The sequence below is a fragment of the Anneissia japonica genome, unplaced genomic scaffold (genome assembly GCF_011630105.1).
Source record: "Anneissia japonica isolate Jap-2015-1 unplaced genomic scaffold, ASM1163010v1 scaffold131_len961581_cov171, whole genome shotgun sequence".
NCBI lineage: Eukaryota > Metazoa > Echinodermata > Crinoidea > Comatulida > Comatulidae > Anneissia > Anneissia japonica.
Window position 1 is genome coordinate 65,961 of NW_022750285.1, and position 10,358 is coordinate 76,318.

At 33.0% G+C, this 10,358-nt stretch overlaps 1 protein-coding gene across 3 annotated transcripts in view; it reads right to left on the minus strand.

Annotated features, from left to right (window-relative positions):
- Positions 1 to 3,215: 3,215 nt before the first annotated feature.
- Positions 3,216 to 10,358, minus strand: part of LOC117121317 (ATP-dependent Clp protease proteolytic subunit, mitochondrial-like) — a 44,070-nt gene continuing 36,927 nt past the window's right edge. For all 3 annotated transcript variants that reach the window (XM_033266468.1, XM_033266467.1, XM_033266466.1), the window contains one exon: positions 3,216 to 4,655. In XM_033266468.1, the coding sequence (XP_033122359.1) occupies positions 4,531 to 4,655 (125 nt within the window). In that variant the 3' untranslated portion in view covers positions 3,216 to 4,530. The remainder of the gene's footprint in view (positions 4,656 to 10,358) is intronic.

Below are 10,358 nucleotides of genomic sequence, written 5' to 3' on the forward strand. Positions count from 1 at the left end.
TGAAATGCACGCCACCGTGTTGGGATTCTGTCTCTTATACACATCTAGATGTGTATAAGAGACAGGTTTTTTTTTGTACTGTTTACATGCCACGATTATTTTCGTCCTTCTAAATCGACACAATTTTAATAGAGCTTTGACTTTATTCTGAATAATATTCTTGTATAATTAATGTAGTTTAAGTATTTTTTATGATTGTATTCCAACTTTTTAACTGTTTTATAATTAGTCTTCTTTGATAAATAAATGATTTGCGTTCTTTTTAAATAATTTGATTCTATACTGTATTTTGTTGAATTATTTGTGTAGTGGATTTGCAGGAGGGGGAAGTGTGTATGAATAAGGTATAAAAATGTTTTGCCGATGTTGATGTCGATGTTCTTGCTAATAAAAAAAAAAATATTTAATCGATATGGCAATAAAGAGGTTTATGTCTGTCTGATCACAAATTATTTTCAGTAAAACACCTACAGTATTTGACTTAGCATCATAGGAAAAAAAATACAAAAATAATAAGTGACTTTCCACGAAGTGAATCAAATTAATTTGAAAACTCTGAACTAGAATATATTGAGTCGGTTATAATAGAATTATGAGCTCAGTATCACAGTGTATCAAAATAATTATTGTTTAATATGTTTTTTTTTTTAACAATCACCTGTTTCAATATGTTTTGGTTGAGTAAAATACCAACAGGTGTTTTCTGATCCCACGACTACGAATGTTTTAATATTTAACGAAGAATTTATTTTTACTCATGCAATAAGGTCAATGCATACGTTTAATTAAATTGAAAATTTAATTTTAGTAACTTTCTTCACCATAATATTGCCTGGTTTTGGCATTGGTGAAATGTTTAAAAGCTAAACATGTTTAGTGTTTAGCATAAAATGTGATTAGGTATGATGTCAAAGTTAATACTGAAATATATTTATTGGTAAAAACGTCAGCAATCTAAACACAGTAGACCAGGCCTAAACACGTTTAGCTTTTAAACAGGTCACCACCAACAGTGGGACAAACATTATTGCATGGAGCTATGTGTTAAAATCTTTCATGCTGTTTTTGCAGTGTACACTAAACAAAGGAGAAATTAAAATCTTTATTTTAATTTTGCTTTGATTTAAAGTATTTTCACTTTTTACTATTGGGGGGGGGGGGGGGGGGACTGGGTTGATTAGGGTTGATTTTGAGATTGATAAAGGAAATGTATATGATCTTAAGTGTGTTCGGTGTTTTGGTCATGTTAGTTATCTTTAATTTTCAATTTATTTGTTATCCAGTTTAATACATTTTCCTTTGTGATTTCTGCATTTGAAATTTTAAGTTTGAGTTTTGTTGATTTCTTTTTGTATACATTACTACTTTTATGCAATAAGGGTCACTCAGAGGATTGGCGTGAACATTTCAATCGGAATCTCGCTTCTATTTAAGGCATCATTTCATAATAATACTATGATGGGGCGAGTTGTGGATTGGGGTGAGCTTGTCAATTACTTAAGTGCGTTTATTCAATTTGCATTTAAGTCATTGTTTTCTTTACAGTTATTGTCTCTGTAGTTTTATTTGCCATTCTTTCAGGTTTACTTTTATTTTATTTTTCTTAGACGCACCTTGATTATGTGAAGTGTGCCACTGTTTAAAAAATGTATAGTTTCCGAATAAATTATAATATATTATATTAAGGAGAGATGCATTATCTCTTAGACCAAAAGGTCCACTAATTAATCTTAGATAAGATAGTATAATACATACTCCAAGTATTGAAATGCACGCCACCGTGTTGGGATTCAATATTTGGACGTTAATTATGTCATCATCAGGATTCATTCCTGGTGATGACATAACATGTCATCGAGTATGTATTATACTATATTACCTCTTAGAATCTTTTATAAATCAATACAGTAATGCCTTCTTAGAAAAAGAACAACGGAATACTCGATGTGTACCTTCCCCAAGGGCATGGAATTACAATGATTATAGTTTTGGAATTGAACATACGATTGTTGAATTCATTAAAATCATATTTACCAAGAATATCTTCGCCTTCATGTGTGCTAATGCTCTTGAGGCATACTAGAAATCAACTGTGACGGGTCGCGTTGTTTGTTGAAGTTAAGTTTTACGTTATAAATTTGATGCATATAGGTGTACTGAGTACTTGACATTTGAATAAACATGAGTCAGGAAAACATAAAAAAAGAAATATGACTTAATGACCGTGAACATAATCCTAATAACAGAATGTAAAATAATTAGGCTACATCCTTAAAAAGGGTCAATATTAACAAACCTCAAATATTAATAGAAAATTTTACAGACTTCTGGAGTTAGCGAAATGCATTTCAGTAATCAAGTTTTCAAATATCTGTAGTTGCACCTAATATTTTGTCTTGAGAGGAAAATATGGTTTGCATAAATTACAGGTACAAGATATTAATAGCCGTGGAATTTCAAACGGGACAGGATATGACAAATTTCCGGGGTATTTTGTCTATTTCCGTACACATGTAGCGTAAGCACTGTAAATGGAGACCGTGCACAATAATGCGCGTGGATGCACGCAATTACGCCTAGATTTGGATGACAAATTTCTTAATTCCCTTTACGATTTACGTCTTATCTGAATCAGTGGTGGCTCTAGAAATTTGCGACAGGGGATCTTCGGTCAGGGGCCCAAAATAAAAAAATCCCTGGTAAAGTTCGCGGGGAGAATTTTTATGGCATAGTATGGCCCAAATTGTGCATTTAGATAACAATATTAGGGACTGGCAATTAAAATAACGTTATTTGGATAGGAAAATTATACACAGTTCGATGCAGTTCAGTTTTAATTTCAGTTAACTTGATTACTAGTCGATTTTAGGTATTTGTGCACCTGCTTATTGGCGAGGGAAATATTATAATGTTCATTAGAAAGCTAACTGCTAACCATATTATTTACAAGTTTGTATATTGGGGCCATTTTTTTTTTTTATTCTTCATTTTAATTTCAATAGAAATGGGCTGATCCAGATATGTCTGAAAAAAAAAGGGGGTTGGGGGCGGCCATTGACAGACAACACTACTCTACGGGGTTCGGAAAATTTTTGATTTGTAGACGCCAGAAATAACCTCTGAGTTGTTTTGGACGGTCAGTAGTTTATTTTTCTTCCTTTTTTCGCTTTCCGAATGGGGCTACCCCCATCCCCCAATGAGAGAAAACTAATAGGTCAAAAAATAACTTAAAATATTTAATTAAAATTTTGAAGTTGTTTAGCTCATTACAACAGCAAACGCTTTCAATACTTAACATAAGGAATTAAAATATAGAATTTTATTTTACATGTTTTCATTTATCTTAATACAGATACAGTAGTTCATTTCTTCTGCTGCTTCCTCAATTCGTGATGACATATACCTATCAGTTGTGCGTTGAAGTGTATCCGGCTGGATGGAATCTGTGACAATACCCATGCGCTAGCCTTGTCAGTGAGAGATCAGAAGTTTCGAATTTTCCACAACTGTAAATGAGCTTTGTATTTGTTGAAGGGCTAATCCCACCAGAGGCACTTTTTTCATACGACTGAAATATTTGATGAGCTATGCTTGATATGATTACAACATGTTTCTAATCATATATATATATATATATATATATATATACGTTTTATTGAGTGGAATATCATATTAATGTTTAGAACTTAATGATAAACAAGTATGAAGTATACCCTATAATTTACATCTCTACAGTACCTAACATACATTCTTTCTCAAGAAACATAATTTCACCTCATCTTAAATATAACCAATCTGTATGTGACGTAGTTAACGATCCGAAACTCTTCTAAGCTAACAAGATAAAATAGAGACATGTATGGGCATCACTGGTGATAATTAAGGATAATAAATATTTGAGATATTATGTATTTTCAAATCAAATTTGCTGCATAGCACCGTACACACAATAAAACAAATAGATAAAAAATAATAACAGTAGGAAGAATAATAACAATAGGAAGAAGCATAGCTCATCAACGAAAAAAAAAAAAAGTCAAACTCACTTCAGTTTGATGGTGCATGGTTGTCATTCTCAATTAGTTGGTATGCCTACTTTATTGGCCTTTTCCAATATTTATTTTAAATGTCATCAGCACATTGACACACTTGTAATAATGATTTGTTTAATGTTCAATTGACTGAAATCATCGAAGACATTTCTCATTTTAAATATGAATGAATAACATGAACAAGAAAACATTTTAAAAAATTATTTTATAAAATCAAAATAAATACCATAAACAAGATAAAATCAAAAAATGATTTTTATTGGACATAATTTTCACAATTAATATCCTGGAATTTGCTGCAATAAATCATAATTATAATAATAATTATTATCATTATTATTACATTTCTGTGGGTTTAAGATGCAATGGTCATAAGCACTGAACTTTGAAACCATTAGCGTACTTCGATACAACTCACCAGTGTTATCTATTTACAAAAAACGTATTGCAAGACCGGATTTTATTAATTAACGAAACATCATTTTAATGGTTTGTTGTCATCCTCCTCTGGTAAGACGGGAGGGTGTTCGAGGACTTTATCCAGCAGACCAAACTCGACAGCAGCCAGTGGGGTCATGAACCGATCCCGCTCCATTGCTTCCTCTGCAAAAAATAGAAAGATTAAATTATTGTAAGAGATATTCAGATTTTAGATATCCAATCAGGATGAAGAGATATGCTGTCAAATCAACTACTGTACAGGGAAGAAAGTTGAGCCATAAATTTGAAGACCCAAAAATGGAGTGGAGGTGGTTGAGATACTTGCCTTCCAATCCCAGAGTCCTGGGTTCAATTCCTGTCAGTGTTGCAGGATTTTTTTCTCACAACCAAAACAACCAGTCTCTAAACCTCATAATTGAGATTTAGTTTGTGTATTAGCATCGTGTGTATGTTTGTCTTGTGAATGTGATTGTTATACAAGTACTGTAGGAAAGTTATACATTTGCTATAATTGACATTCTTTAGTGCATGTGCTGTGTGCGAAATAAATAAAGTATGAAATCAACTCAAATCAAATTTATTCAGAATTCAAAAAAAAAAAATTATTGCCATCAACAAATAACTGATATTAAAACCTGTTTTAATATCAAAATTGTGGCTTGCAGTTTTTATGTATCACAGGAATTTTTCTGGAAATTGAAACAGTTTTCGACTCACAAACAAGCAATTAAAAAAAAGAAAACCTCTGCAGTATTTTTTTGTTCAGAGCAAAATTTTGGTATTTTTGGAACCCATTTTTTGAGGGGGTATTTTTTCAACGCCATCTTGATGGCCATTTTGGATTTAAAGATGGCTGACATAACACATCAAACATCCCATAACACTACAATTGGCTGGTGTCATTAGAGCGTGTTGTATCTTAAAATAAAGTGCGCTCCACAATGTGTGAGCCCATAATAAGTTGTATGAAATAAGAAAGACTAGTGGTCTGAGATCCGTATGATATTGTACGGGCCTCTGAGGTCTAAACGGTATGAAGCTCGCTGATATAACGATAGGTAGCTGTACAGTAACATATGTGTAAATTTCTAAACATATGGTCTGTTCTACAAATAATGACTTAATAAATTATTATCAATATATAAACACTACAGTAGTTTAAGATTAATTTTCATAGATAAAATTTCACAACCAAATAAAAGATAAGCATATGGATTTCAAGTTAGTTTTTAAACATCACTTTAAACAGATTGCGAAAAAGGGCATTTCTGGACCTCAGGAAACAAAAAAATAACTCCCCTCTAAACAACTGGGTTTCACTACTGTATGTGGCCTCCCCCCCCCCCCACCCCCGCCCCATTCTAGATTTGCCACTGGAGAAATAATTATATGTATTATAAAAATTATATGTCCTGGTAATTAAATTTGTATAGAGGCCCCCCCCCCCCACCCCCGCCCCATTCTAGATTTGCCACTGGAGAAATAATTATATGTATTATAAAAATTATATGTACTGGTAATTAAATTTGTATAGAGCTTTATACTGAAATGGTCTCAAAGCACTCGAGGTGTGGACTAGCTTTTACAGTAACGTGCTTCTCTTCTAGGGTCTCTTCATGTCTGAGCTACCCGGTAAAACAGTGGCAGCTTCTCCCGTCCGTACACAACTGTAGCATAGTAATGAACCATTTAAAACACACAGCAAAGCATAGCCACCATCTAACTCAAGGTTTACAAGTTACGATGCACAATGCATGGTTAATGGTCGTTAAGTTCACAAGTTAAACTTATGTCTGAAATGTGCGTGGTTAATGGTCTTTAAGTTCACACGTTAAAATTACATCTGAAAATTGAGAGTATGCTAAGTTTTCCTATGAACATTGTAAAGAAATATTAACATTACTCAACAGCGCATGCAATCAAGTCATATTGAAAAACAAAAAATTAATCTAAATGCAAATTAGATTTGATTGTAATTTGTTTCATATCTTTTACAATAATTGATATGCATGCACTATTTACGTAGGAAGTTGATGTTTGTGTAGCCTTAAAGAAGACAATTTGTAATTTCATCTATGCAGAACACACCAAAAAAAAAAAAAAAAAACTCATCACCAAGACCAAGCCTACTCTTAAACATCAAACCTAGAGAAATACACTACGTATTTTTTTTTTCATCTATTCAATGCATATTTTTGTAATGCACACTTTACTAAAAAATAACATTTCCTGATAGGAAATTATTTTAGGTTTGGCCCCAAAGCTCAGTTAGTATAGCAACCAAAAGCTCTTTGGTTTGAATCTTGATGGCGCCCATTTACTTTTCTTTTTGAGAAATTATCTACTGTAGTTTCCAAAATAAACTTAGCATAAAATAATAATTATGTTAACACAAACAATGATGTCAAGCCATAAGCACAATTCCTTAAAGAAGAATATCATATGAGAGTCAAAGTTCAAGGGGTCCGGTTACAGTAGATTGCAAGATATCTTTTAAGGGTAAGATGATGATGCCGTTTTGAGCTGGAGCACTCTAGCATGAAAGAAGCCCAGGTATTCAACCTTTTTTAGCAGGTGGCCAGTGCCAATCTGTTAGGGTCAGTCTAACATTGTGTACTTCCAAATTGTAATGGCGGGCTGGATCAGAATTACTGGCGGACCGTATCTAAAGTCGTTTACAGGGATTGAATACAGAGGCTGCAAAATGTAAATTTCATCATAATTTTTGAATGGATTGGAGGGGTGGTTTGGTTTTGTAAAAAGGGCTCACTCCAAAGGGGTTTTTACCCAAAAAAAAATAGGAACCAATTACATGCCTGAATGAAATTAAATGGGATTTAAAACAATACATTATACCAAAGTGTTGATGTGCTGCAAACTATAATAATTGTGGAAGAAATGCACGTAAAATAACCAAATTAATTTTATCTTAACCACGATATAAACAAATATGATAATAAATTACAGCAAAAGAACCAAGGAACAGTGAAATTACATGGAATGATCTTGAACTATTAGGTACCTATTGTTCGCTATTGTTCTTGTCTAATGCCCCTGCTCTGTCCTAGTTCTTTGTGCCTACACGCGCGGTACCGACAGTCAAGCGAAAAGGATGAAAATATCACCACCGACGTCACAAAATTTAACTTAGACTTCAAACCAGTTGTTTTTTTTTTTAAACTCTTTTGTGTTTTTTTACAAATATACAGCAATTTAATACATACCGACTGGTTTAAAAGCACTTTACATGCTTTAGGAGCGTTTCCTGTCAAACTCTATAGTGAGATTTAACTAAGCAAGCAATTATAAGTCATTTTTTGTAAGTATGTGTAGTAGCATTGTGCCAAATTACTTACTTTTCTAGACTATATATTATCAAAAGCTACAATTGTTCATCATTGCGGTTTCGATGTATTAAAAGATTGATATTTAACTTACAAATGCCCTAAGTCTCTTGAGCGAGCAACTGTGGCTATCAGAGATATTCACCCATTACTGAACCTATATTTTGCGTCAGACCTGTGCAAAATCCGGTGATCGTCAGTAAACCAAGAAGTAGACCTAGGCCTAGCTACCTGTCGTAATACAGTACTCATGTTTGTATTGAGCTATCCTCCTAACTGCATAGCAGCATACTGAGCCTGGCAGCGTACATTTTTATTGTTAAAACGTCAATAATTTAATTAATAGTTTATTATTATTATTATTATTAAGCCTAGGCCCTTATCTTAGCTGGTCTGCCCAGTTAAGGTTGTTTCATTTGTCACCTGTATCCTTTTTATTTTTTGTTGTTGTGATAGCAATTTAGTGATGATGCATACAGTTGAAATTGAATCCAATCAACCTCAAAAGTTTTTAGCTTATATAAATCACTTACGGCTAAAACTGTTTTTTTTATCTTTTTCAGGTTAAAGTCAGAAAATGAAGACCAGTGAATTTTCTAAGGAAGCTGAAAATGGGCAGAGATGAAAGAGTAAAAGGTTGACTCTACAGCTCATCATTTTTACTCCATTGCACTGCTTTCTTGTCACCTTCTCAATCAAAATAAGATTAGATGTAATTTATAATAAATTGTAATGATTTTTCAACCTTTAAAAACTTAATCAAAACCCAGGCTGTCATATGTTTTATCATTTCCACTGCAAAGTTGTGTTTTTTGCCTAATCCAAATTAAATTAGTTCTTTTCATTCCGATTTACTTTTCTTTCATTTTTTTGTTTATTTAATCCACTTGTGAAACCAGTGCTGCGTCACTGAAAGCGCTATTAATAAAAAGACAGAATTATTAATAAATATAACTGGTTTAGACAATATAATTTATATACATTTATTTATATAATTAGATACAATGTAATGATAATTAGAGAAATTGTACAGGTAATTTTATTTTAAAAACCAAACAGGCAACATCCAATGAATATTGTAGAATAACTTTCATTTTATATTGTTAATAGATGTATTAAATTTTAACTCTTTTCCTCGTATTTCATTCATGTTTGGTGTTCTAAAAGAAGTGTATTGCAGAGATGGGCATAAAAATAGGATGACGGGCCACAGTATATTTTTGATTTAACACCAGGGGCTACACCTAATTTTCTTTTAGAACTAGAGTACATACATGGTGTACTGCAATAATGCTTTTATTGAAACTTTTTCTAGGTTATCTTGGGACCAGTGTTTTGATTCCCCTGATATAAATTGTGTCTGGAACAAACAAACGCAATTTCTCACCAGTATATATAATAACATTGCACAACACCATTCTAGAAAGAATCCAAAGAAACCATGGATTACTATTGAACTTATAAAATTAATCAGAAAGAAAAATAGATATATACATCAGCTCTTTGTGATAAGCAAACTTCCAAATGGATAAAATACAAGGCACTATAGAAACCTACTAAAAGAAAAATTTAATAGAATTGCTTATTAAGTATATTATGAATTTAGCAGACAGATGCTCCGACAACAGTAAGACTTTCTGGTCTTTTGTACGTAGTAAACGTGTAAAACCCCCTTCATCTACTATTGAAATAAATGGAAAATTAAGTAAGAATACCACTGAAATCGCTTATGCTTTTAAGTTTTTGTTTCAAATTTTTCTACTGACCATCTGCCCAATGTTTCCCTTAAAACACATTGTAAAGATCACATGGGTACTTTTCCATCTCTTTCCACAATGGTAACAAACCCACAAGATTGTCTTAAACTCATTAACTCCTTAAAATTTGGTAAAAGTCCTGGGCCAGATGGTATAACAACATGTCAGCAGTGTACATAGCTGAACCTATCGCAAGACTCTTTAATCTTTCCCTCCAAATTGGTAAAATTCCAGATGAATGGAAATGTGCTCATGTTTAATCCCTATACACAAGGCAGGTATTAAATAGGAATTGTATTAAAAAATATAGACCTATTTCATTGTGTTCCGTTATTGGAAAACTACTTGAAAGGATAGTTTCAATACACTTGTCAAATTTTATGGATACATTTGGCCTTATTTCTGAAAATCAGCACGGATTTTTCAGAGGACGGTCATGTACAACCCTCCTGAGCTGTTCATCATCACTGGGCTCAAATCCTCGACGAGAGAAATCCACCACATATCCAGGCCCGTAGCCAGGTCATTTCAAGGGGGGGGGGGTGGGGTCCAGGGGACTGCCTAAGGGCCCCGGTGGGGTCGGAGGCGAAGCCCCCGAAGCCAGAGCAGTTTTTGTGTTTAATGGGTCTACATGTTGTTATAAAAGCAGTTATGTTTTGAAAAAGATCTATGTACTGTAATAAATGGTGGTAATATAATAAAATTGGAAAATATTTTCTGAGAATTGGCATGTTTTAATCACACCGAAAGACAAAAAAAAAAAC